Genomic DNA, 26473 nt, shown 5'->3' with positions numbered 1-26473 from the left:
GCGAGTACTTGTGCAGTAAGATGGCGCAGAGGAGGCCTCACTCCACTGCCCACCTCGATCCAGTAGTCGCGTCTTGGTAGCTTTGGCTGGCCCGAACGGCCAAATGGACTAGGCGATTTTCGGCTCAAGTCAGAGATCGGTCATCACCGCCAGCCAGTCGCGGCCGTTGCTTCAGGGAATCTTGGCCATTTCACTTCGTTCGTGCGAACGATGCTGAAATGAAACCCCTGCCAGTGCTTGTTTCGCTTGGCTTGCAGCAGTCGAGAGCCTGCTGGATTGATTTATCTATTGGCATCATGCTAGTACAGACGTCAAGTACCTACTAATTACATTCTTTTTGGATCACACCCAAGTGGTGGTGCACGTGGTTGCCAGAGATGCCGTTGACAATTCGGCATCTGCTAGTGGTGTGTGTGTGTGCCAGCATGCTAATTACCACTTGCGCTGCACCACTTGTACATATTAGATGGAACATTGAGTTCCGCTGGTAGGGGCGGTGTCTCTACTAGCGTAGCTACCTTCTTCTCGACTCCTACTTGCTCACACAAAAAATACGCCTGCCCCTCTTGGTACGTAAAGTGGTTGAACAACGTATGTACACTTGAGGGTAAATCAGCAAGTACAGGATATATACGTGCTGGGGAGAAAAAGATGCAGGGCACATTCCGACGATATCTTTCTTCGAAGATTTGACCAGGAGGCCGCAAGCACAGGTAATAATAGTACGTCGAAATCTTTTTTCGCTCCGCATCCGATGTTTGGCGGAATCCATCGAATCGTCTGGCAGGGTTCTTTCGTTTTGGACACTTAGATTGTTGTATGGTATGCGTGGAATCGCGAGATGGATGATACCTCCGTGGTAGTTTTGTCGCTTGGCCACGTCCTGCTATGAATCAACCTGGTGAGATGGATCTGTCTGTGCCTTTACGTGCACCCATATGCTAGCTATACGGAGCGAAGAAAAGCTGGCCTTGCCTGGATCGAATGTGCAGTTTTTAGTTGTTCCTTGAGTGGAGTCTCACGGCTCGTGCGTAAAGGCCTAGCTTAGTGAACATTGACGTACTGCAGTCCGATGCCTACGCCGCTGTTCCAAGCCCCTCTATTGACCAGCTTTTCCTTAATTGAGCATCTACCTGATATCCCCAGGAACTGGGCCGCCGCTTCCATGTGCCAAATTTGCCGCTCCCAGAAACACAGAGTCGCTATTCTTGACTTTGATCCTCTCTTTGGAAAACCAAATCGCGAGAGACTGGTGGTGGATCGTGTTTAATTTGCGAACCTCTTGCCTAGACCAAGCGGTTTCTTCCCAGAATTGTCCGACGTCGAAGTTTCTCCCGAGGAGCCTGGTAAGAATCCGACAATTGCTTTCGGTGGACCAAGTTGGGCCATTCGGATTCTTTGGTCTGTCGTCTGGGCACCGGCCCACTGCGCCCAGAATAGAAAGTCTTGGCATTGACGATAGTAAAACGATTGCTCTTCGAGACCCGCTGGAAAGATGTGCGAGACTCGGCCTTGCGGATGAGTTGGGTTGAACAAAGCCAGTGGCAGCATTCCGCCTTCATGTCCCCTGTCGCCGGATCTCAGGTTCTCCTCGGGTCGGATTGGCCTTAGAAAGATCAGGTGCCGCTGTAATTACTTGCTGCAGAAGCTTCTGATACGAATGGAAATGTGTGAAATGGGCAGAAGGCTGTCCAGATGATAGATAGAAACATCTTGCGAGCCTTGGGATGCATCGCGGCGGTTGGGTCGCCCATTCTACAAGTAGACAGTCAACGACTGGTGGGCGAGATACTGACGACATGAACCCCTATCTGGGGGGTTCGTAGGTGCTAATGGATGTTACTCGCATGTGCATGTACTATGCAATACATAGACTGTAGACGGTCAATCACTTACATGATAAACGTCAAGTAGTTCTACTGTACGGATACACATGTAAGTACGGAGTACTCCGTACAAGGAGCTGTACAGTAATTGCAAGTCCGGACCCACCTTCTCCATCGACCAACCGTCGTTGCTGCGTCAACAAACAGCACAAGGATCCGTGCACTTGGAAGAGGCAGGTCGAACGATTATGACGAGCACATCTCGCCTATTGAGACTGTGGCGTGCAGCTGCTCTCTACCAGGCAGTCACGATGCAGGCGTCGCCGAAGCGGTCCGAGAGCGGGCAATCCAGTGAATTTGGTTCAAACCTGCTAGTGAGGCGTCCAGGGAAACTGAAGGCGGGAATGGACCAGCTGCAGATCTGTTCCCTAGCTGAGAAGGGTTATAAATGATGCAAAAGACTTTCCGTCACGCAGTCGACTGCCGCAGAAATCTGACGAGCTTTTCCCTCGTTACCATCGTTTGTCGGCATTTGCCATCGTTTGCCATGATTATGGGTGGCCACGGTTTGCCATTGTTTACTATGCTTTGCCATGCGTTTTCACGCCTCGCCATCCTCTGCCGTCGTTTGCCCAAGCTTGCCTCACTTGGCGCCTCTCCCCGCCAGCGATGCGGCTCTAGCCATCTGCGCGTTACGTGCTAGGTCTCTCGACTGGTCCCACGCTCGTCCAGATCCACCTGCCCGCGCTTCTCGCTCCGCTCGTTTGTCTTCCTTGAGCGTCCGTGCCTTTTCTCGAGGGTCAATCACAACGAGTTCCTCCTCTGCTTTCTTGCGGTTGCTCAGGTCTTTCCCTAGCCGGTCAGCGGCAAAAGAGAGAGCGTGTGACATCCAACCCTTGTCGTCCGTCTCCTCTTCACCCTGCTTGTCCCACGCTGTGCAGCTTTGGCAGTCGGCGATGAAGTGTAGATCGCAGAGCTCTGCTTCCTTATCCGCCGCCGCTTCCGTCTTGTCCGACTCGTCCCAAGCACCCAAGTCTTGTACCGTCTCCTTTTCTGGCGGTGCACTCTCAAGCTTCAACCGAAAAGCCTTGAGCATTGTCAGCGTCGCCGTGTCCTCGTCATTGGCTGCCGCCTGAGTGCCTGGCCGTCTCCTGCGACCGCGGATCGATGTCTCTGGGATCAAGGACTCCAATGCCGTTCTCTCTCTCTTCTTCTCGATTGGACCAGATTGCGTTGTGCGCCGCATGGAGGCTTTCAACGCAGCCAGCTCCTCGTTGGCCTTTTCGAGCGCGCTCTTTTCTGGCCGCTCCGGTGATGGCGACCTCTCGGGGGAAGGCTCCTCGCGTTTTTGTCGCCGTTCCGCCTTTGCCATCTCTTCGGCCTTGGCTGTCGCATCTCGGCCGTCCCTCGCGCCAGCCGCTGCCATCAAGCTCGGTTTCTCCGTAACCTTGTCTTTCTTCTTGGCCGGTTTCGCGTCTTGAGCAACGTCGGCCTCCTCTTCCTCGACGATGATTCGTGTATCGAACTTGGGCTTCTTGAATACCGGCTCCTCAGCCTCACCCTCGTCGTCGCCAAAGCTGAGTAGCTGCTTGCCACCCTTCCTCTTCTTTTTCTTGTCCTTTGGCGCCGCCGCCGCCGGGCGCGTCTGTGTCGCCACCCGCGCTCGCTTTTGCATGTCCTCGAACGGATTCACCAGAATCTCGATTCGCTCAATCTTGACAGCGTACATTGGCCGTTCGGATCCTTCTTCCACCTCTGATTCCCCAATCTTGGCCAAGTTGTATATGGTGTCACCGGCGACTCTGCCAAACAAGGTGTTCTTGTTCGTCAGCTCCTCGGTCTTTCCCAACGTAAAAAAGAATTGGCTCCCGTTGGTATCTGATCGGCTCTCGTTGGCCATGCCCAGGAGACCGCGCCGGTTGAATTTTAACCGCGAGTGGAATTCGTCCTTGAAGTTGACACCCGTGGGCCCCGCGTTCTTGCCGCGGCGTTGATCCATCGGCCACGGGTCGAGGTCGCCGCTGAAGGCGCCTCCATCATATATTGACTCGCCGCCATTGCCAGTACCTGTGGGGTCACCTCCCTGAAGGATGAAGCCGGGAATGAGTCGATGGAAGATGGTGCCGTCGAAGTACCCGTCGAGGCTCAGCTGTAGAAAGTTTCGGCATGTCAAAGGCGTCTGCTTCGCGAAAAGCTCCACAAGAATTTCTCCCAGGGTCGTGTGAATAATGGCCGACGCCGTCGGTTGGGGTTCTAGGTTGTAGATGGAGGACATCGCAACGATGCCTCTCAGCGGCTTCGAAGGCTTCCAGTCGTGGCAGTCAACTCGTTTGGGCTGCGGCGACCAAGCTATGACGCCCGCCAATCGGTGAGAAGTTAGGTCGAATCATGTTCGAGGACGTTGGCAATGGCAACGCCGCCTATCGATAAGGGACAATTACGCTAGCTCCATCGACGGCATTCTATGATATATAAGTGCTCCGCTCTCCGTGCTCGTGCTACTATTATTACCTATTAATACACCTACAGTAAGTAAGTACTTGTAGTTCTCGCCTGCTTCGTACTGTACCTGGCCGTGAATACGTAACTATCGCCCCATGTCACATTTTCACGTAGTGTACGGTACAGTCCGTCCACGAGACTGTCTGCTCCCATCACAGCACCGAATTGATAGACTACTATTACAGCAAGCCCGCGGATTCGCACGTGCTTGCGAAGTGCGGGTATGTGGTCATCCAGCTTTACAAAGAATCGACTGCAACAGTCATGATTTTCCTGCCAACCTTTGACTTCAAACACACAACGAGCCATCAAGAAATTGCCAAACGATAGAACAAGCATCGGCCCTCAACCAAAGAGGGCGCCTCCAAGCCTGATGGCGACACTCTTGTTTTGCGTATAATTATGGAGAGCAGCTTCACCCAATTCTCTCCCGACGCCACTGGCCTTGAATCCACCAAAGGGGAGCTGTGTCGGTGTTAGCAAGGTGAAGGAAGCCACATCGAACCGGGGGGGCGGGTTGAGATACCTGATGCGAAAGGAGGTTGTAGCCTGCAGGTGGCATGTTAGCAACGAAGCCTGTGGGCGGACATTGGCCATTGACGACTTACAGTTGACCCAGACGGTACCGGCCTTGAGCGAGTTGCTGACGCGGATGGCAGTGTTGAGGTCCGTGGTGTGAACTGCGGCAGCGAGACCGTAGTCGGTCTCGTGGCTCAGCTTGAGGACCTCCTCCTCATCCTTGAACTTGGAGATGGCACAGACAGGGCCGAAGATCTCCTCCTGCATAATCTTCATGTCGGAGCGAACATTGGAGAAGATGGTAGGCTGGATGAAGTAACCCTTGTCGCCGTGTCGTTCGCCACCAATCTCGACCTTGGCGCCCTCCTCCTTGCCAGACTTGATGTATCCCATGATGCGGTCGAACTGCAGCTGGCTGACCTGAGGGCCTTGGAAGGTGTCCTTGTGGAAGGGGTCGCCAACCTTGTTCTGCTGCGCTCGCTTCTTGAAGGCGGCGAGGAACTTGTCGTAAATGCCCTCCTGGACATAGATGCGAGTGCCGGCGCAGCAGCACTGGCCGTGGTTGAAGTAGATGCCAAAGTTGACCCACGAGATGGTCTGCTCAATATCGGCATCGTTGAAGACGATGTTGGGCGACTTGCCGCCGAGCTCGAGCGTGATGTTCTTGAGGTTCGAGGCTGCAGCGGCCTTCATGATGGTGCGGCCCACAATGGTGGAGCCGGTGAAGGCCACCTTGTCAATGTCCATGTGGGAGGAGATGGCGGCACCGGCCGTCTTGCCGAAACCGGAGATGAGGTTGAAGACACCAGGAGGGAAGCCGGCTTCCTTGACGTAGTTGGCAAAGACCAAAGCCGAGAGAGGCGTCTGCTCAGCGGACTTGAGAATGATCGTGTTGCCGGTGGCCAGGGCAGGACCAATCTTCCAGGCCATCATGAGCAAGGGAAAGTTCCACGGGATAATCTGACCGCAGACGCCGATCTAGAGCCAAGTTAGCGACCGCCGTTCGCCCTAGATTTGCCACGCCTTCGTCGGAATACGCACGGGCTCCGGGCGAGTGTAGTGGAACATATCAGGAGCGATGTCGATGGTCTTGCCCTCAATCTTGTCGGCCCAGCCACCGTAGTACCGCAAACAGGCAACGACAGCACCGACATCACCCTTGGCCATGGTGATGGACTTGCCATTGTCGAGAGACTCGACGGCAGCGAGGAGGTCCAGGTTCTTCTCGGCAATGTCGGCGAGCTTGAGAATCATGCCGGATCGGTTCTGGGGAGAGACTTGCTTCCAGGTTGTCTCGAAGGCCAGGCGGGCCGCCTTCACGGCCAAGTCGACATCCTTCTCGGTACCCTCGCAGACGGAGGTGATGACCTCCTCGGTGGCAGGATTGATAACTTCAAACTTCTTCTTCTCGACACCCTCAACCCATTCGTTGTTGATGAAGCTGGAACGACCGGTTAGCTTCCGATACCGAGACCAGCAGATAGACCTTTGCACGGTGGCGACTTACAGGCCGATGGGCTGTTTGTAGGTGCCCGTCACGGGGGTCTTGAGATCGACGGTCAAAGGCATGGTGGTCACTTTCGTCATGGTATTTCCGTGCTTTTACCAAGCCGAATCAAGTCCTGGCAGATGTTTTACGCCGTGATTGTAGAAGAGGTGTGTTGGGGAGAGAAGTGGTGGGCATGAGGACGAGCTCGAGCAGTGAGCACTTATTTAAAGGCGGGGAAGGGAACGATGAAACGGGGTCTACCGGCACCAAACTGACGACCACACTGCAAAGCCGTGGCGAGTACCTACTACTCCGTACCTAGGCAGATGGGTACTCAGTAGTAGTTGGCAGCAGGCAGCAGGTACCCAATACGTAGTACCTGCCGTTCATGCTACGGATGAAAAGTCAGTTCGGCGAGTAGGTACGATGGTGGGTGTCGGCGGGTATCGGTGGGTGTAGATGTAGTTCAGTAATGCGGAACCCCGCATGAAAGGAGAGCTGTTCCTGTTACCATCTACGGCGAACTTGAGAAGTGAAGCTAGCAACAGCTCCGCGAATAACGAGGTCCCTGACGTCGATGGGGCGCATGCGGGATACCCTCACTCGCTGCGCTGCTGGCATGCACCACCTAAAGTCGGGTACATCACTTGCGCCATGGCATGGAGTACTCCGTGCAACCAAGCGTATTGGGCGCCTACTTGTAGACATCGACCATGCTCCCATGTTGTTAGGCCCCTACCGCACATGTACACGTACGCCTCGCTGCTAATAACGCACGACGACATATCCTGTCGCCCGGATGAGCTTCCCCGCAGCCCGCTGGCCAATGATGGAGGATGGAGGGGCTATCGTCTTCGTTCTCGATGGTGGCGGCTCACGAGGGAGGGCACCCGCCCAAACTCCGCATCAGCAAACGAGTCGCGACATTCTTCGTCAGAGTGTCCTTTTTGACGCACTGCAACCTGCCGTCGGCCCAGGAGGCTGGGGTCAACGTGCCACGCAAGCACCGATTTTTTTCGGTTGACGGCAAAGCGGCCTTGTTGGGACCGTCAAGAGTGATGAGACAGTTTACGATATCTGTTCCAAGCTCCGTGCTCTTCATTGCACTCTGTTCCCATGTTGTTTCCGTACCTTGTTACTCGTCGGCTGCACCGCAGCCAATGGGATTATTGTTGCGAGACTAGTCGCGCTTCTTGGAGACTCCGATATTCCCCAAGACGTCCTGCGGGGACTTCCGAATTTGCCTCCGAGCTGTCTATCGGCTGATCTTCACAGAGTACAGGTAATGCAACCAGGATAAAGGCGGTATTCGGTTCCGTACCGATGCTCTGGCAACATTTTGGGCGCCCATGCACCTGGTGAGCTGTTTCGCCACCCACACCCTCGGCACAGCGGGTGGCGGGGTTGCAAGGGTTCATCCACACATCCATCAGAAAATCTAAACTCCACCAACCCCGCCTTCCCCTTGCCCATGTTGCCAACGCATTATTAATTGCTCCTGCATGCTGTTGAGGTGGGGAGGCTCGCGCTAGCTTCCCTGTTGGAGCCTAATACCTGTGCACTTACTTACGCCCATCCTCTACCCCGTATGGAGCCATTTCTCAACTTCCGTCCCGCCGGCAGCCGGCGCTCGTCTGCCACACCCTCGTTTGGTCCTCGACGTGCTTGAACGGAGCGGTGTGCCGATACTCTTTCGACCCGCATGCCAGAGTTCCTACACAAACCAGCCCGCTCTGGGGTGACAGTCAGCGTTGAGGGAGCTGTCGTCGAGGTGCCATGGAACGGGGGTGTAAGGAAGCAGGCAGCATTGCCATTTGTGTTGCACAATCCGGCTATGGCGATATCATTGAGATATTCCCGTCGACCGTTTCCAAGAGCCACATGGCAGTATACACAAAGCCAACAACTCGGAGCAATCATGGAGCCGGACAAGATCCTGTTATGCTTTCCATCTACGACTTCGACCCATAAGACCTACAGATCCGAAGCACGCCTTTAACCTCACCCGCTGTAACCATACCGATCCAGCCAGGCAGTAGACATATCGCTGCTACAGGTGGCGATTTCTTCTCTATCCTACTAACGTCCCAAATCCTTTGTGACGCGCATGTCCTTTCTGCATGATGAAGAATAGTCGGCAGAAGGCAAAACTCGGGGCTCCATGATTCGTGGCAAAGGTCTCCATACTGCACCACATTGCACTTGTATTGAGAGCTTATTGCCAGCCATCATGCAATGCCGATAGTATCTCGGCCGGCCATGCAACCATCGCGGGCAATGCTGCAGGCCGATGTTGTAGCAGGTCAAATTATGTGCTTAAAGCCATGGCTGGAATTGAGACTGGTTCATGATTGGTCCCAATCCGCGTTTCGTTTGCTGTCCACCTCGCAGGTCCTTGGTCGCGAACGAAATAAGGCAACCTCGGAGTGAATACCCCCGGGCTGCAGGGTTTGACCAGGATTAGCCGAGTTCTGCATCCAGCACCCCTCCGAATGCGAGTGACCTTTCGCATGGCGCGATCGTGCAGCTGTGTAACGTGACAAGAGTCATTTCAAAATGTGATTCTTCCTCTCCCTTGCCCAGCCATAGTGCTTAATGGCGGACGACGATCTCTGATGACTTGGGGACACGAAGACTCAGAAACTATTTCAAGTAGCTTCATTACTTGCGTCATGTGAAAAATGTGCCACGGAAGTCTAGTTGGCACTGGGAATTGTACTCCAAGGGTTGCCATATCCACGAAGCGATGAGCGTTGAATGGGATCATGAAAAGACCAGTAGACTGGAAAGCAGCTGGCACATCCACCAACGTGACAGGACTACCCCTTGGGACGTACGTCTCGGCCGTGTTTCCAGTGAATTCCAATGAAGCTGTAGTGAATTACCAATGAACAATGAATGCCATTCGAGTGAGTTGAATGGATTCGGAAATCACAGACCTCTCCCAAGGACAAACGTGGGTCGCGACTGCCTGCTCCGTTCAACTCATCAGGCATACGAGGCAACCAAAGTCGAGAAGAAATCGGCAGCATCCGGCCGCCCGCATCCTCCATTACTCCCATTCATGCCTGCATGCTTCGATCTCTTCAGTGTCTTTGACCTTGATCAGCCTTCGAGAATCGGCGTCTCGCACTACGAACACAACTCCACCATCGTCAGTCGTCATGGTTGTCATTCACACAATTCCTGAATTGCAGGTCGACGTGGTCATGGATGGACAAGCCGCGGCCGAATACGCAACGCCAGACGAGAGTGTAAAGAAAGCTGAGGGTGGAGCTACGATCCCAATCGCTCATCGCTACACGGAATCGGTCACCGATCGTCTTCACTTTGAGGCTCACCGTCACCCCAGAGTTTCGGTTTCCTTCGACGGGTTGTGACCACATCGTACTACGAGTTTCAATTGACGGAAAAGTACGTCAAGAGAGTCTATTTGTCCATACTTTACGTCTTGTCGGCGCACCAAAAGGCTATGTCATACAGTCGACAGCAGAATTGTATGGTGCGGCAGGAGAAAGGGCCGTCACGGTTGGCAAACATTTCTATTTGCCCTCGTTTCACACGTACGTTCCTCACACCAAGCCTAAATCCAAGCCGGCTAGAATATGGCATCGTCCTGCTGACGTTTTAATTTGCGTAGTCGAGGAGGCTACCCCTACAAAGGTTGCCGGCGATGCCAAAATGGCCAAGACATTGGGTACAATCTGTGTTTCCATCGCAGTCGGAGCAGGGCTAGCACTCAAGGACTATGCCGAGAAGACGCGATTACCAAGGAGCTCGACATTTGAGCTGGTTGAAAAGTCCATCAAAGGGAAGGAACTGTCGCATGGAGCGGCGTAGTTTACATAACCTTGACTGTTTCCCCTGCAGACTCGAACATGCTGCAGCTGTATGAAAGACGGCCATGCCCTGCCTAAGAGGCTGGGAAACTGCGTCATGAGCGAAAGCTACGCGAATTCGTCTTTAGATATCGCACACAAGGTGAGTGCTCTGGTCCAACATCCTGGAGAGAATCAGGTGCGCTGCGGAAGGAGCTTGGCATCCCTACGACACCGTTTCCAACAGCAACACTACCCCTTGACAGCATGGACGATTGCCTGAGCAAGAGAATTTTCGCTTGGCGAGCGAGATGCTGCGGATGAAAATGGTGCGAGACTCGCAGGCCAACCACAACCACGGCCTCGGTTCCCTCCTAAAGCATGTTGCTGAAGTTTCCTCGGGAGCTCCAGGGTTCTGAGGAAACGTCAGCGTCAAGAGAGAGTCGACGGGCGAGCCTTTGGAAGGGCGGGGGGGGGTTCAAATTGATCATATTGGCCGACGGTACTGACGCGGTTAACCTAACGGGTTGATTGATCATGGCAGGCATCGTGCATTCCCGAATGCTCGTCATCAACGTCCATCATGCTTACCGAGTTTTGATCGGGAAGCACAGTGGCTAGTTCAATGTTTATCGCTCCATCGGACGAAGATGAAGCGAAAGTGACTGCGCTCGCAAATAAAGTCATTTCCAACCGTTCGTTCCCGCTCTGGATGGTGTGCCAGTTGCTATCTTGGGACTTACGAAGTCTGACGTAGCAGAATCTGCCCTGTTATTCTCGGTACCCAAAAATCAAGCACAAGACTCCGACGGTCAAAGAGAGAAATATCTCGGCAGAGTTGGATGTTGTTTCGCCGGAGATGCGAACTGACGAATGATCGTTGACAAGATTCGCGACGTTGCAGGGTTGGTCAAAACGTCTGACTTTGGAATAATTGGACCTAAGTAAGTACTAATCAGACAATAATGCAATAGGCGGCTCTGGATTAACTGGTGCGAAGGATGCTCCATACAGTAGGAGCAGACGGACTGCTAGTAGGTACCTGTGCCGTCCTTAGTTTCGGTGTAAACTTGTCCCATGACCGCTGTGCCGGCTGTCGCTAACATGTAATTAATGGCAGTGTTCACTTACCGTGCATGCAGGTACAAGGTTTAGGCGTCACTTGCGATGGCAGGTTTGCGTGTAAGTACAAGTACTTACTGTGTTGGTTGTCTTATCCGACATGAAATCCGTTCAATGTATTTATTGCCTTGAGCGAGGAGGAGCATTTTCATACACATTACTGTTGTACAGTCACGAGCGATTCTGAATCAAGTCGACGAACTTGCACGTATTATTCGTAGATGCAAGCACACTCGTAGCAGGGAAGAAGTAAATACAGGCCAGTGTACTTCGTACGAGTACTGTACAGTAGTTGTACAGTATTATGCAAGTACATGTTCTGGACGGGCATTCTCGTATCTACTTGTAAGTACTTTACTCCGAAGATGTGACTGGATTCGTGGATCCAACAGAGGCTCCACCAAGCCATTCGGAGCCTAGCAAGGGCGCCGCTCGTGTCATCTGCCCAGCTGTACGCCGAACATTGGTGGTGGCCCATTCAACTCCAAGCTTCATCCCAGACAGTCGCACACGCACCCACCACTCCCTCGGCGCGACCTTCGATTTGTTTGCTCGCAGCCTGCTTACATGCTCTCATCCAGCGGGCCTCGGGATGGAAATGACATGTTTATATTCCACCCAACGCCCGTACGCTCTTCTTCCTCGCTGAGGGGCCCCCTTGCCGCCGCCACGGACGCAGTCGACCATGGCACCAGACCCCACCAGCGGCAGTAACATTCGGGTCTTCGTCCACTGGAACGACGACACCGTCTTTGCCGGCGAGGATGTTGGCTGCACAATCATCTTCAAGAACGTGGCCCCGGAGCCGAACCAGGTGCCGAATGGGCGGCGAACGGCGTACGGTCGAGCAAAGGCCGCAGCCGACCTGTCGTCGACGTCGCCAGGGACGGTGAGAGGGCATCGTCGCTCGGCTCTGTCGCTGAGCATGCCCTCGTCCAACGCCCGTAGCCTATCGGGATCGGTGCAGTGGCCGCATCCGGCGAACAGCGAGGATGACTGGAAGGACGGTCACGCCCGCAGACGATCCGTCTCCATCGTCTCCATCGGTTCCGCCGGCACGAGCACCACCGACGACGACCATTCGCATCCCCAGCGTGGCCACGAAACCAGCACACGACCGCAGCGACAACCGCGGGGCCACAGTAGAGCCGTCAGCTTGCAGGTAGTCTCCAAGATGCATGCCCTCTCGACCTCGGGGAATCATTCATCAGGTATGTCCTTGGCCCGTAGCTCGCGCACACAAGACGCCGGCATGAGCTGACGAAACGTAAGCGACCGCTGCGAGAAACATCACCTCACCCCTGTTTCACACGTCGTATCCTGCCGACCTACAGGGACGCTCCCAAAGTGTGTCGGAAACGTCCAAATCGCCGAATCTGACGGTCGCCCGGAACTTCTCGAGGACCTCTCCAGTCTCCATGCCAGATTTCCGTTTCCCCGCTGCCCCGGCGCCGTCAAATGAGTCGCAGCCGACCGCCAGAAAGTCGACTTCCGTTGGTAGCCTGCTCAGCGCGAGGCCAGCGTCTCAAGATCACAACCACCTTTCCATACGGACAAAAGACCTTGTCCATAGCCCCAAGGACCGACCAGCCGCCCGCATCCTGTCCAGCACGAGCGCTTCGGGAGGGACGCCACGGAGCAGCGGCGAGTTCTACTCCGTGAGCAACAACTCGTCGGAGACGTTGGCGTCCGAGCACGTCTCCCACCCTCTGATACGGAGCCAAGGGCGGGCACCGCAACTACGGCGGAGCTTGGGCGTGCCTCCGCAGCAGCCAAAGATGCCCGAGTCGCTGATGATGGGTTACGCCCAGATTCAGGGCTCCTTCACCCTTGACAGCTCCCTCGTTGGCCTCGGCGCCTTCGAGCAAGTGAAGAAGAAAGCGACGGTCGGCGGCCGTGGCGGCGGCGTCGTTGGCCTTGAGCCGACCCGTAGGGACAGCGGACTCTTCCGCAGCTTCGGCTGGGGGAACATAAGCAACTCGCTCGGCGGCCTCTTGGGTGGCGGAGAGTTGAGCACGATACAGGAGATGCGAGGAGCGGCCAACTCCAAAAACGTGCCACTGCTGAGCACGCCGCAATCCATCCTGTTTGTGGACCTGCAGCTCGCGCCGGGGGAAAGCCGAGTGTTCGAGTACACCTTCAAGCTGCCGAAGGGCCTGCCGCCGTCACACAAGGGCAAGGCAGTCAAGATTTCCTACGGCCTCGTCATCGGCACCCAGCGAGCGGGAGGGGCCAAGGAGCAGCAGCTTCACTCGGTCGAGATCCCGTTCCGCGTTCTCGGAAGCATCAACAGTCGCGGCGAGATCCTCGGCCACGACTTGATGAGCCCTTACATCTTGATGCGGGACGAGGCCAGGGTTGTCTGTCTCGGAAAGAACAAGACAGCGGCTCATGGGCACGAGGACGGCTGCGACACGCCCACGACGGTGAACGAGTTCCTCACGTATGTTGACGAGCTTGCGATGCGGCCGAGGGATGACGGCGGCGCCTTGATGTCGCCAACTGACGGGAGGCGGCCAACGATGCTCAGGGAGGCCATGACCGCCAACGAGGCCATTCATCTCGCCATCATGCGGAGCAACCTGGCGGGCGAGGGCCAGCAGAGCCCAAACCGATTCGAGATCGCGCGCAACGGACGGCGAGTCGGCACCGTCATGCTAACGCGACCGGCCTATCGTCTGGGCGAGGTGGTGACGATGGTGATGGATTTCACCGATGCCGACATACCATGCTACTCCGTGCACGCCACGCTGGAGACGTCGGAGAAGATTGACCCGTCGCTGGCGATACGGACGGATTCAAGCATTCACCGAGTGACGAGAAGAATCTACTCGACCTCGTCCGAGTCTGCCCTCTACTCCCGACGCATTGTCTTCACGCCTACGATTCCCATAGCGGCCACGCCCGAGTTTGTGACGAGCGGCGTGAGCCTGGAGTGGAAGATCCGGGTCGAGTTTGTCGTTCCCTTCCAGGGCGACAGGGCGGGAAGCCCGGGAGGAAGCCGGTTGGCGCACCCTTTGCTGGAGCAGATGTCACAAGACGAGAAGGGCGGCTTGGTGCTCGTGGGGGTGGAAAATCTGGCGTGCGAGAGCTTTGACGTGTCGGTGCCGCTGCGGGTGTACGGCGCGGTCGGCCGTGGTCTGGAGCGTTTGGAGCTCGATGAGGCTTCCGAGGAAGGACTCGCCGTGTGATCACAGAATGCGAGGAGTTGGGGGGGATATGCGCGCGTCTTTCTTTTATTGGATATATGAATGAAACACGTTTGTGTGCCATGGTGCCGCGATCCTGGCTGGACCGAAAAGCTGACCAGAGGCATTTGGTTGGAGGTGGGATATGCTGCCATATGGCAACAAGAAAACTTCTCGTTCTCGACGCCTGCAGGTTGTCCGTAGTTGTAGGAACTGACAGGGATACGTCAGGACCTAATAAAACGCCGGCGTTGTTGACCGGCCTGTTGCCAGGCGTCGTTGACAGCCGCCGACAGCGGTGAGGCTTGCCAGCTTCAGCAGGAACTGCAGCGTGATATTGACATGTTGAAATGTACATGAAGTATTATTACTGCACTGTACGGAGAATGCGAGAACCGATTGGGGCGATGGAGCTGTGCTATTTACTTACGACGTCAAGGTACCAACCAAATAAGGTACCTGGTAATAAGTACTACTAAATGTACGGAGTACGGAGTACTTACATGTAATTACTGTACTCCGTATCCCATCCACGGGGGGTTACGTAGGTACTAGGTAGTAAGTAGGGTACAGAGACCGTACGTGCCTTAAGTAGTGGCGAATCAATTGCAGTACTTACGGAGTACTTATAATACTCCATATCTCCGTACTCCCCAGTACAGTACATGTTAGTACAGAAACAAGCAATTATGACGTGTAGTCCGTCCTCCGTACTGAATAATCACATGTGCACTTCGTACTACAAGCAGAAGTACCTACTCCGTACACCTACAGCCGCCGCAAAGTCCGCCCTGACTGATCGGATAGCCACTGTGGTAGTATGAATACAGGTAATTACAAGTATCACATTAGTTGTGTGATCCAGCAAGCTGAGCGACCGGAGTGCGGCGCCAGCAACCAGGGGATCATCGATGTGCGTCACTAGAGGCTTACTGCCGAGATTTGCTGAAGCTCGGTTTCCATGTTGGGTGCTGCCGCTAGAGGAAATGCCCCTGTTCGAGGAATGATTGCGGCATGTCGGCTTCTGACATCGCGTCCGCGCGTCGCTGCATGACGCTCAAGGAATTTGGGAGCCCCTTTATCTCGTTTGCGGGATCGGCATTGCCATGGCCTAGGTGAGGACGCCAGCACGGTTTGAAAAATTGCCTGTACCTACAGGCGCCGGGGAAACGGCAGCGTGGATTGTCGGCGGACAAGAGGCATCGTCTGTTCCCGGTTTCCTCGGTTGACTATAATTATCTAGGTGCACAGGTGCCGGGGCACACTTGGTGAATGGGGAGAAATGACGACGGCTACAAGTTAGGTACATGTAAGTTAGGCTTGTCATGTCTTATGGACCTCTCTGCTGCAAATGTACGGAGTATTAATTACAAGCACTCGCGATTGGGGCCTATAGTGTTTGTGGAGAATGAGCAAGATGCTTGCCTTGCAATGATACGCAACCCATGCGTGAGCACGGAGTACAGTGTATTTACCTCAGTACTCTGTATTTAGGTAAACGTTTATGTTCCATGGTGTTTGTTTTTGCTTTTTTGTTTTCCGCTTCCTGCGTGTACAAAGTACGAAAGGAGTCCGAATTGTGACCACTCGAAAGTCCAACCATTTTTCCAATGCAATACCACTACTTTAGTACTTACACGTACAACTAGGTTCGCTGTAAATTATTACCCTGTCCAGTGTGCACCTGATATTACGTGCCTACCTTAAAATAGTACCTAGTAGGTACCTAGGTAGGATTGAATCGGATATTATCACTTGACGTCCGTATTCTGTACAAGCACAAGTTGAACTCCCAAGCACACGACTACTGTAGGGTAGGTGTACAGTAACAAATACTTGTACTGTACGGAGTAGGGGGTGTAAGTACTGTACTTAAGTACCTAAGTAATAGTTGTAAGTGTATGGTCAAGTACTTGTAAGTACGGAGTATTTAAGTAACGAATGTACATGTACATGTAGGCACAGTTACTGTTGTATTGCAGGTACAAGTACGTTTGCTCCCTACATTGGTGTGCAAAATAATGCGCGGGATCACCAACCACTCCGTACATGAGTAATATTGCACGGAATATTATGTGCATTTTCTTACGAGCATAAGTTCAAGTATTTGCACAGTTTGGAAGAGGGCTATCCCATGCCGTGAACGACGTCCCAACCGATGTGACCTCTTTGGCGGAGTTCTGAAAATGTGATCCAATTGGAGTGAGATGTGATGGCCCCCCACCCCTGCGTCCCCGCTTCCATCATCACCTACTGGTGGCCCAGCAACAGGGCGGAGCTGCTCTACAGTGGTTCTCTACAGCGGCCCCAGTGCGGCAGGACGCAGCAGCGGTCGGGTCGATGGGTCGTCGGTCACCCGGCCAGCACCCAGCTCCCAGCACCATAACAAGCCTGGAGCAGGCCAACATTTTCTGCTACTGGCGGCAACTTGTGCTGCCAGGTCTCGCTCGCGACCTTTGCCACACCCGCCAACCCCCGCCGCCACTGTAACCGTATTTGTACAAACTCCTGCCCTCGTACCTGAACTTGGCCGCTTACCACTTACAAGCACAATTGCAGGTCTTCGTCGGGGGAAGCTTAGCAGCTAACCGACCCAGCAACAAACAATCGTCCCGAGGAAGAAAGAACCCATGCTGGAGAGTCGAAAAGCTTTCGTCCCTTCGACGCCGACACCCCCCTGCATGCGCATGCGAGCTCGCCATCTGCAAGACGATCTGTTGGGGCTGCACCTAGCTAGCCAAATGGTTCATCCAATTTGATCTTCAACTATTATACTAACCATCCGCTTTGCGTGTGAGTCGTCGATGCCGTATCTGGACGCTTTTCGTACGACTCCCCGCTAACATGGAAGGACGATTCTTGCCATCGCAGAGGGTCTTCGTCAGAAGTGGACAAGTTAACTTGCATCTTGCCGCTCTTCCTCCCTCCGCATTCCATCTCCCCGCTGCCGAGGCCGAAAGTGCTCATCCCGTATGCGCGGGTCGGCCTTCAAACCTCATACCGTCTAGGTGCCACCGTCTGGGTGCATCGATGATACCCCGCCCTCGCCGAACACGAATATCTGTACTGCTGCAATCTCGTCCCGGCTCTTCACTCTCCTCCTCTTCCCTCTCTGCTGCTGTGAGCGTGTCGATGGAGGTACGATGGCTTCGACGCCTACCAACAACAGGCTCAATTTGACGCCCTCCAACTCGCCCTACTTGTCTCGTCCGATCAGGACGCCCACACGTGGCCGGCACACGCAAGAATCACGTCTCGCCCTTAAGAGAGTCGTCGGCACCACCTGCCGCTCACCGACCGCGTTCGATACCGTCCACTCCCTGTTCGCCTACACCGCAGGCGCTGCTGCGGTCGTCGTCGACGTCGGCGGCCAACGGTACTCCCAGCGTTTCTACCGAGCCCGTCCCACCGCCATTCCCGTATACTCGGTCAACTCTCAGCATGCACCTTCGACGCCAACGGCCACGACGCCCAAGGCAAACGACAGCCGGAACCGCGCAGCCCCAAACTATCGGGATTCCCAACACAGCCCTTCCGATTGGGCCGACTCTCCAGCATCAAGGACGTGGACGAGCCGCGAGAGGATAAAAGCGGCAACATGCCTCGCCCTCAGCCGCGACGGCAAGTTCCTCGCTGTCGGCGAGACTGGCTACTCGCCCCGGGTCCTCATCTTCAGCCTCCAGGATGCATCCTCCGACATCCCGCTCGTCGCCATCAACGAGCACGCCTTTGGCGTCAACGCCGTCGCCTGGTCGCCAGACTCGAGATACCTAGCCTCCCTTGGTGCCGCCAACGATGGCTTCCTCTGCGTCTGGAGGATCGACCCCCGAACGGGTTCGGCAAAGCTCTTTCAGCAAAACAGATGCACCTCCCTCATCAAGGACATGGTCTGGCTGGGAAGCAGCCTCATCACCCTAGGGCTGCGGCATGTCAAGATTTGGAAGATTGATGATAGCCCTTCTACGTCGCCGTCTAAGCAGCGTTTCTCGAACGAATCGACGCCCACCTCATCCGCGAATCAGAAAACCTTACCCGGCCGCAACATTCTCCTCGGCGACTTGCTCGACGCCACATTCTGCTGCGCCGCCGTCGACCGCAAGCGGTTCATTGCTTGCACCGACGCCGGTGATGTTTGCATCCTCAACGACGATGGTAAGCAGTTGCGCCTCGTCAAGGTGCAAAACCTTGCATTTTCCATCACCACCATTACCCTCCGAGGGAACGTCGCCTACGTCGGAGGCAAGGACGGCCACTTCGCCACCCTCGACCTCGACGGACTGATGAATGGTTGCGCCGACAATGTCTTGACGACGACGGAAGCATCTTCAGGCATTGCCGCTATCGGATTTCTGACGGACAATCTCGTCACCATCGATTCGAAGCGGTCCATCGACATCTGGAACCCCGACTACGTCCCGGGCCAGCAGGGAGAGGCCGTCGCCCATATTCCGATACCAGGCCATGGAGAGGCCATCGCCGGAATCCATGCTCTGCGCAGACCGAACAAGGCAAATGCTGCCTTTGTCACGTGGTCCGGTACGGGCAACGTCACCTTTTGGGACATGGACGGTCAGGTCAAGGCCTACATCGACGTTCCCATAGACGTGGCCGAGCCGGACAACGAGGCCGAGCTGGTGAATCAGATCACTTGCGCGCGGACAACGAGGAATGGAAAACTACTTGTGACCGCCGATCGCTTTGGCCTTCTTAAGGTCATCGATGTCGACACGAAGGAATGCCTGCTTGATACGAAAGCGCACGCTTCTGACGGCGTGTGTGTGAGCATCTTTGAGGAGGACTCCAAGCTCATCATGGCCTGCTGCGGCAGAGACCGCACAGCCCAGCTCTTCCACCGCCTGTCGAGCGGCAGGATCGACCATTTTCAGACGCTCGAGTTTAACGCCAGGGTCGTGCAGGTCCTCATCCCGTCCCAAGACAAGGTCATCACCTGTGCCCTCGACCGAACGTTGCAGGTTCACGAGCTGGTTTCCAAGGAAGGAGATCCGGACGCCCTCGCCGCTATTCTCTCCAAAGTCATCTCTCTGAAAGCCTCGCCCACGTCCATGGCGATGGGACTGGACGGCCGGGCCATATTTGTCTCCCTCGTCGACCGATCCGTCTGCCAGTTCGACCTCTCAACTGGCAGGCAAATTTGTTACTTCAAGTGTATCGACGAAGGAGGCATCGAGTCCGCCGTTCTGGAATCCATATCCGTTGGTCAGTGGGCGCCCAAGGACCTTGAGTATCTGCTCGGCTCCTCCAACACGGACAAGTCGATACGAATTTATGACGTACATTCCGGTGCATTTTTGGATCGGGAATGGGGACACACCGAGGCCATCAACGGCGTTTCCCTCATCGACGACGGCGACGGCACCAAGCAGATTGTGAGTGTCGGCTCGGACGGGACCATCATGATATGGTCCCTCGATCTGAATGATCCGTCACTCAGGCCGATGAGTAGGGACCCATCGCCAGTGAAGGAGACCACTTCTGGTAGACCGACTCTGAGGAGGATTCTCTCGAAGGCCGAGCTCGCCGAGTTTCAGCGGCCGTCTCATTCCGGGAGTCGTCGATCTCCGCCCCGGACGATGCAGCGGCGAGCGTCGCGACTAAACCTCTTTGCTAGCGCAACGAGTGCGAGGACGCCGACTGGGACGTCACAGACAAGCCCCAGTAACAGCACAATCTTGGAGGACACGCTATCGCGAAGACGCCCGTCGGATGGGACCCCAGCAGAAAGTCCACCGTCAAGCCCAAAATCACGGCCACGAGGCAACTCGACTCAAGGCACCATTGCGCGGAAGAAAGCTTCTTCGTCCAACCTCCGTAGCACCTTTGGCTCTCTGAACCTGGCAACGGAGCAGGCGTGCCGAACGCTGCGAGCCTACAGGAAGAAGCTTTCGTCTTCGGAACCCCTAGCGGCGGATATGCTCACAGAGTTGGATCACGAGCTACGTCTGACGGCGGCGGCGCTCGGTGAGCGAGCGATACGATGCAAAGCAATGAACGAGACGGTGCTGAGCGGTCTTTTGGATCAATATTCCGAGAGGCTCGTGACACTGCTCGATGAGAAGCTGAGGCTGAAGAACCAACCCAAGGAACAAGACAAAGAACACGAGCAGGAACAGGAACAGGATGGAGAAAACTCGAGCGAGGACCGCCGACGCAGCTTGACAACGACCTCGAGCTCGTCGTCGCTGTAATAGACCCTACCGATCTCACGTGTATCATAATCAACACCACGAAGCATCAGCTGTCCAACAGCGCTAAGGAAGGCATGGAGTTTTGGGGTCCTTCATCCCGGACAGCAACGTGAAGCATACTTACAGGGAAGGGGATGCTCGCTGAGCTCTTCATTTGATATGATACCACTGGGCTAGGAGTTATGAACCAACCACGTACACACTTTGGAATATAATGTAATATGCTTCGAAATGAGCCAGTGTCGTGCAACGTACCCGAGTCAGCGTCTTCAAGGTGCGAGTGAGTGTGGTGTGGGTAGCTTCGTAGTCTTTTTGCCTTACGACGCACATGTGACCTGCTGTCCTCGTGTTCGAACATTCACCAGTTCTACAGGGATATCACTGGGGTGCAAGGATGTTTATTTCCTTTTCCTTGCATTGAAACGGCCAAACTACCAAAGCTCATCCCTCATCATCAGCATTGAGGGATCACGTGGTTGTTGACAAGAACATCACGTGATTTCAGGCCAGCCGAGCGCAGCTCTCAAAAACCGGTCAACGAACGAACGGGTCAAGCAAGACGCCTCAATACGCACGACAAATCGATGAATCCGCTCAAAACTGCACACTAGCACTCGAAGCCTTTTATAATCCCGGCGGACGCGTCTTGAGAGCTCGGAATGACGGAGGGAGCGGCCCGACCTGACGCAAGAAGCCACGACGACGACGAGTAGGACGCGATATCTTCACACTGGCGCAACAGCACCTCACTGCGACAACGCGCAAAGGCCCCCTCGGTCATGGGCGAGGCGGCGCGTGGGGAATGAATTACCTGACGGCGTATACGCCCCTCGAGTCGCTGTTCCTATTTCAATCGTTGCTGGCACAAGGGGTCGACACGGGAGCGTTCGTGCACATCTCGGATGTGCTGAAAAACAATGCTCTCGTACAAGGCGGAGAGACCTACGATCCAGCCCGACTGACCCCGGAAGCACTGCAGCGGTTGTTCTTGCTGCTTCTGCGTGACGAGGTCAAGGAGGAGGTCAAGGATGAGGAGGAGAGGCCGGAGGGCACCAGCGGCGGCGGTCGTGGCAGTCTGGATGGGGTCGGTTCACCTGGCTCGCGCAAGAGAAAGCTGACGAGCCCGCCTCTTCCGTCGCTGCAGGATGCGTACGAGCGAATCGAAAATGTGCCAGTGCTGGTCAATCGACTCTACGTCCGATATCGAGAGTACATGGTCAAGCTGATTCAAGAAGACGAGCGAAAATTCGCCAACGTGCAGCGAGACATTCAGCTCCTGGAGAAGTCAGAAAAGGAGCGGCTTGCTAAGGCGGCAGTGAGCCAAACCGGTCCACCAGCACTCGCTCCTCGAGAACCAAAGTCTGGGGTCAGCCTTCCACTTAGTTCAACCAGGACCCCTGACCCGACAGCGAACGTCCAACGCGGGCCGAAGCCGAATGCGTTCGCGTACCCTCCACAGCCTGCAACGGGGGCTGCGCCCCCGACTCGCTCAAATGCTCCGGGAACGCCGCCTGTACAGCTGTCAACTTCGAGCGGATCTGCGAACGGACCTGCCTCGGTTCTACAGCCTCCTGTTGGCGTGTCCCAAGCTCCAACGCGTGTCTTGCAACCTGCTGGGCTGCCACCAAAGGCAGTTATAAAATCGCCATCAGAGACTGTGAACAAGCAGCAAGAAGTGACTGGAATGTCACAGCCCTCGACGACTGCTGCTGGTGGTCTGAAGTGGGAGAAGCCATATCAGCCTCCTCAAGCCGACCAGACTCTGCCGGTTGGGCAGCATCAGCAGATAGTCCAGCCATCTGCGGCAGGTCATCCGAAGCTACCGCAGAATGTATCGCAGAATATGCCGCAGAATATGCCGCAGAATGCACCGCAGAATGCACCGCAGAAGCAGCCTCAGAATGCACCGCAGAAGCCGCCACAGAAGCCACTTCAGAAGTTACCGCCGGGACAGTCGCAACCCCAACAACGGCAACAGCAGCAGCAACAGGTACAGGCGCAGCTACAGAAACAACTATTGCAACAGCAGCAAAGGCAAGCGCCGAAGGATCAAACCACTGCACAGTCAGTAGGTTCTACACCCCAGCCATCTCGAAAGTCCGTGTTGGTCCCTCCGCAGACAGCTGGACAGCTGGCAGCACCACTCCAGCCTGCTCCCCGACCGACACCGGGAGGCGCTGGAACGCCGCTGGCTCGACCATCGACGACGGGTGTGGTTCCTCCCACGGGTCGACAGATCCCAGCGCAGCAAGCGCATACACCACGACCGATCGCTGCCGCATCTCCAACGCCACAGAAAGCTACAACAGTGCCAGCCGTTCCGCCTCAGCGATGGCCGCTGGCTCCTGTGGCTGCTCAGCGCTCGTCTACATCCTCCACACCCGCCCCTCTGGCTCCCCAGAAGGACACTCCGTACAACTCGCCGTACGCAACTCAGCCTCCGCGACCAGCCATTCCCGAGCACATTATTCGGCAAGCCGCTGGGACGCCACTTATTCGGCGACATAGTCCCATCGCGGCGCCCCAGACACCTGGAACGACCACACCCATTGGCATGACGAAGGGATTTGGCACAAAATGGGCGTCTCGGTCGACGCCGTCAACGCCAGGTCACGTCGTGACAGAGCCTGAGAGCCCCGCATATGAAGCCGTCAGCCCGCTTCCACGGGCAACCTCCATCATTTCAGAGACGCCGAAATCTGGCGTTAGGAAGGACATGCCCAGACCGGCGCCCCCCAGCGAAGTTCCAGTATCTCGAGGCCGTGGTCGGCCCCCGCGTAGCGCGCAAGTAAGTGCAACGCCCTCCCGGAAGAGAAGCCAGTCGGCGGTGTCGCAGACGGACGAGTTGTCGATGGACCCTTCCTCCCTTTCGACCAAGATCAAGAAGGAGACGGCGACTCCACGGCCGCTCGAAGAGACGGGAGATACGACAGCGGATGAGAGCGTCCATGGACGGCCGCACATGTCGACTCCCGGCAGCGTATCCTCCCGGCTCACCAAGAGGAAGCGACAGGATCCGTCACCGGAACCATCGGGTCGCGCTAGCAAAGTCTTGTGGACTCGTGGCTTCACGAAGGTGTCGTCGTCGGCTCTCGATCAGATTTCGAGCCACCGCGACGCCAACATGTTTGCGACGGGCGTTCGCGAAAAGGACGCGCCCAACTACCGACAGATTGTGCTGCAGCCGCAGGACATCACCTCGATCCGCGCTGCTATAAAGCAGGGCAACAAGGCGGCGGTGCAGGCTGCCAACAGTCTCCCCGGAGGCGACCCTGGCACAGCGAGCGTCTTGCTCCCCTTCTCCGAGGACTTGGTGCCTCCCAGGGGCATCGTTAACAGCGCACAGCTGGAGCGAGAGCTCGTGCACATGTTCTGCAACGCCATCATGTACAATCCTGACCCGGACCGCGGCCCGGGCCCCGCCTTCATGAGGCGGTCCCAGGAGGAGGAGGAGGAGATAGTGGGCTACCACCTCGACGAGAACGGCGTGGTGAAGAACACGCGATGCATGTTTGTCGAGGTGGAGAAGCTCCTCGGCGAACTGCGAAGTGCCGAAAAGGGGAGGGGCGTACCGTCAACAGCGGCGGCGGCGGCGGCGGCGGCGGCGGCGGCGGCGGCGGGGGCCAAGCGAGCGCGCCGAGCCCGGCCGACGACACGGCCGAGGACGAAGACGAGCTGGCCGGGGATGGCAACACCCCGACGACCATGGTGAAGAGGCGACGTGTCAGCACGAGGGTTTAGAGATGCACTTCTGGCGACGAGCTCTCCTAGTGGAGGCCTACAGACTGCTTCTGGGGCCGGTCGTGCCATGCTGGGTGTGTGGACACAGTGTAGGAGAGCAATACATTATCCGTCACTTGGTCGGTGCTCATGCCTCACGCCCGATCTGGCGTACGGGTATCGGCTTTCATATCGTGCAAGTCGTAGTAGTACACAACCTTGTCCTACAAGGCCACCCATCCCCATAGACCCTCCCCTGCCGTGTGGCCGATGGACGCGTGCCATTGCTAACCAGGCCTGCCTCACCCACCGTCCCGCATTGCGACCAGGTGCGCAGGCTGTTCACGAAAGGAACAGCAACAAGGCCAAGGGCGGTCTGCTACTCGATCTTTGTCGCCCCATGCGAGACACTCGACCGGTCAATCCGGCCCTCCTTTTTGTCGTCGTCCCCCTCCAGCGACTTGCGGGGCCAGTCAGGGCAGAGGTCGATACTCTCACGAGGAAACCACCACTCGAGGAGGAGGAAGAAGAGGTAGTCGATGACGACGCAAAGGCAGAAGAGCTTACCAGCCCATATGCCGCAGCCGTAGTAGCGCTTGAGACGGTCGATGAGGGCAAAGTTGCGGACACGGCTGCCATTGTAGCCGCCCGTATCGAAACCGTAGAAGTCCTGCTCGGGGATGGTACCGGTGATGCCATCGTAAACGCGCTCGGTGCGGAGGGCGACGTTGGCCCACGAGTACATCTTCTTGACCTGGTCATGGAACTTCTCGGTGCGGACCTTGCCGGCACGGACGGCGGTGATGGCCTTGCCGGCGGCGAGCACGAGGTCGTCCTCCTCAGGCTTCGCAAAGGTCGTCATGTGTGAGGGGAGGACCTCGGGTATGCCGCCGACCTGGGTGCAGACGACATAGAGGCCGCAGCTGGCAGCCTCGACGATGACGGTGCCAAAGGCTTCGGTCAGGGAGGGGTGGAGGTAGATGTGGCCGCGGACCATGACGTCGCGGACATCCTCGTGACGGATAGGGCCGAGCATCTCAACGCGGTCCTGGAGGACATTGGTCTCGATCATCTGCTCGAGATCGATGGCTTTGGGACCGGAGCCGGCGATGATGAATCTGGTGTTGGGGTGTTCCTCAAGAATGCGGGGGATGGCGGCGGTGAGCAGGTCGGTGCCCTTGTTGTAGAAAAGGCGGGAGATGACGACGATGGTGATCATGTCGCTGGGACGAAGGCGCGTGGGAGATGGCTCAGGGACGAAGCTGCCAGTGTGGACGGTAGCTGTGTCGTCCCGGGGCCGGAAATTCTCGGCAACGACGGCGTTGGGGATGACGGAGACCATGAGGGGGTCCAGAGAGGCTCGCAGAACGGTGTTTTCCTTGCTAGACATGCGGTCAGACCAGACGTCCGTCAAGTCGCCACCGTCTCGGCTTGGGCTCGCGAGGAATAGGAGGAGGAGGCGTGGCAGGGCCAAGAACGCACCAGGTGTGGCTCACGCATATGCTGTGGTCCACGTCACTGAGGGTAAACTTGAGCAGCTTGTTGGTCAGGATGCTCGCGGCGTCGGCAAATCCGAAGAGCGAGTGATCGGTGAAGACGGTCCTGAGCCCCATGGTTCTCGCATGGAGGATGCCTTCGTGGCAGAGACTGCTGAGGCTGCCATGACCGTGGACGATCTCGATGCGCTCCCGGATGCAGATGTTACGAAGGACGGGGAAGAAAGAGAAGACGGTCGGGAAGGTGGTGTGGCGGTAGATGACGAAGAAGGGTACGTGGTAGACCTTGAGGCCGTTGGTGAGGTAGCGGATGCCCTTGCGATCGTCGTGGGCGTGGGTGATGATAATAACCTTGTGGCCGCGGTCGATGAGCTTGCTGGAGAGCTGGTAGATATGGGACTCGACACCGCCGGGCTGCGGGAAGAAGAAGTCGCTGACCATGGCGATATTGTAGGTACGGCGCGTCATGGTGGCGGTGAAGGAAACGATATCGATGGCGACGTATGCGGAGGCGAAGGCGAAGGCGAAGGCGAGGGTATACAGACGTCTTCTCGAGCACGTGCGATGACGGGACGGCGGTTGCTGCT

At 56.1% G+C, this 26473-nt stretch overlaps 7 protein-coding genes across 7 annotated transcripts; 4 read left to right on the top strand and 3 right to left on the bottom strand.

Annotated features, from left to right (window-relative positions):
- Window positions 1–2469: 2469 nt before the first annotated feature.
- Window positions 2470–4101, bottom strand: DCS_02339 (Peptidyl-prolyl isomerase CWC27; the record flags this gene model as incomplete). Its single annotated transcript, XM_040799667.1, has 1 exon — window positions 2470–4101. One exon carries the CDS (start codon window positions 4099–4101, stop codon window positions 2470–2472), a length of 1632 nt encoding a protein of 543 aa, XP_040660550.1.
- Window positions 4102–4673: 572 nt separating this feature from the next.
- On the bottom strand, window positions 4674–6416 carry DCS_02338 (aldehyde dehydrogenase; the record flags this gene model as incomplete). The annotated part of the gene is made up of 5 exons (XM_040799666.1): window positions 4674–4793; window positions 4855–4877; window positions 4937–5825; window positions 5889–6288; window positions 6355–6416. 5 exons carry the CDS (start codon window positions 6414–6416, stop codon window positions 4674–4676), a joined length of 1494 nt encoding a protein of 497 aa, XP_040660549.1.
- A 3084-nt stretch (window positions 6417–9500) lies between these two features.
- On the top strand, window positions 9501–10176 carry DCS_02337 (uncharacterized protein; the record flags this gene model as incomplete). The annotated part of the gene is made up of 3 exons (XM_040799665.1): window positions 9501–9712; window positions 9820–9899; window positions 9977–10176. The coding sequence occupies 3 exons, from the start codon at window positions 9501–9503 to the stop codon at window positions 10174–10176; spliced, it is 492 nt and encodes a 163-aa protein (XP_040660548.1).
- Window positions 10177–11961: 1785 nt separating this feature from the next.
- On the top strand, window positions 11962–14467 carry DCS_02336 (intracellular protein transport protein; the record flags this gene model as incomplete). Its single annotated transcript, XM_040799664.1, has 2 exons — window positions 11962–12487; window positions 12549–14467. The coding sequence occupies 2 exons, from the start codon at window positions 11962–11964 to the stop codon at window positions 14465–14467; spliced, it is 2445 nt and encodes an 814-aa protein (XP_040660547.1).
- A 2841-nt stretch (window positions 14468–17308) lies between these two features.
- DCS_02335 (uncharacterized protein) lies at window positions 17309–20670 on the top strand (the record flags this gene model as incomplete). Its single annotated transcript, XM_040799663.1, has 2 exons — window positions 17309–17434; window positions 17473–20670. The coding sequence occupies 2 exons, from the start codon at window positions 17309–17311 to the stop codon at window positions 20668–20670; spliced, it is 3324 nt and encodes a 1107-aa protein (XP_040660546.1).
- An 802-nt stretch (window positions 20671–21472) lies between these two features.
- On the top strand, window positions 21473–24411 carry DCS_02334 (uncharacterized protein; the record flags this gene model as incomplete). Its single annotated transcript, XM_040799662.1, has 2 exons — window positions 21473–24180; window positions 24252–24411. The coding sequence occupies 2 exons, from the start codon at window positions 21473–21475 to the stop codon at window positions 24409–24411; spliced, it is 2868 nt and encodes a 955-aa protein (XP_040660545.1).
- Window positions 24412–24769: 358 nt separating this feature from the next.
- On the bottom strand, window positions 24770–26354 carry DCS_02333 (phosphatidylinositol:UDP-GlcNAc transferase subunit PIG-A; the record flags this gene model as incomplete). Its single annotated transcript, XM_040799661.1, has 2 exons — window positions 24770–25772; window positions 25873–26354. The coding sequence occupies 2 exons, from the start codon at window positions 26352–26354 to the stop codon at window positions 24770–24772; spliced, it is 1485 nt and encodes a 494-aa protein (XP_040660544.1).
- Between the last annotated feature and the right edge of the window lie 119 nt (window positions 26355–26473).

The sequence above is a fragment of the Drechmeria coniospora genome, chromosome 01, assembly GCF_001625195.1.
Source record: "Drechmeria coniospora strain ARSEF 6962 chromosome 01, whole genome shotgun sequence".
Lineage (NCBI taxonomy): Eukaryota > Fungi > Ascomycota > Sordariomycetes > Hypocreales > Ophiocordycipitaceae > Drechmeria > Drechmeria coniospora.
Note: the sequence above shows the minus strand (reverse complement) of the source record. Positions and strands in the feature narration are given on the sequence as shown.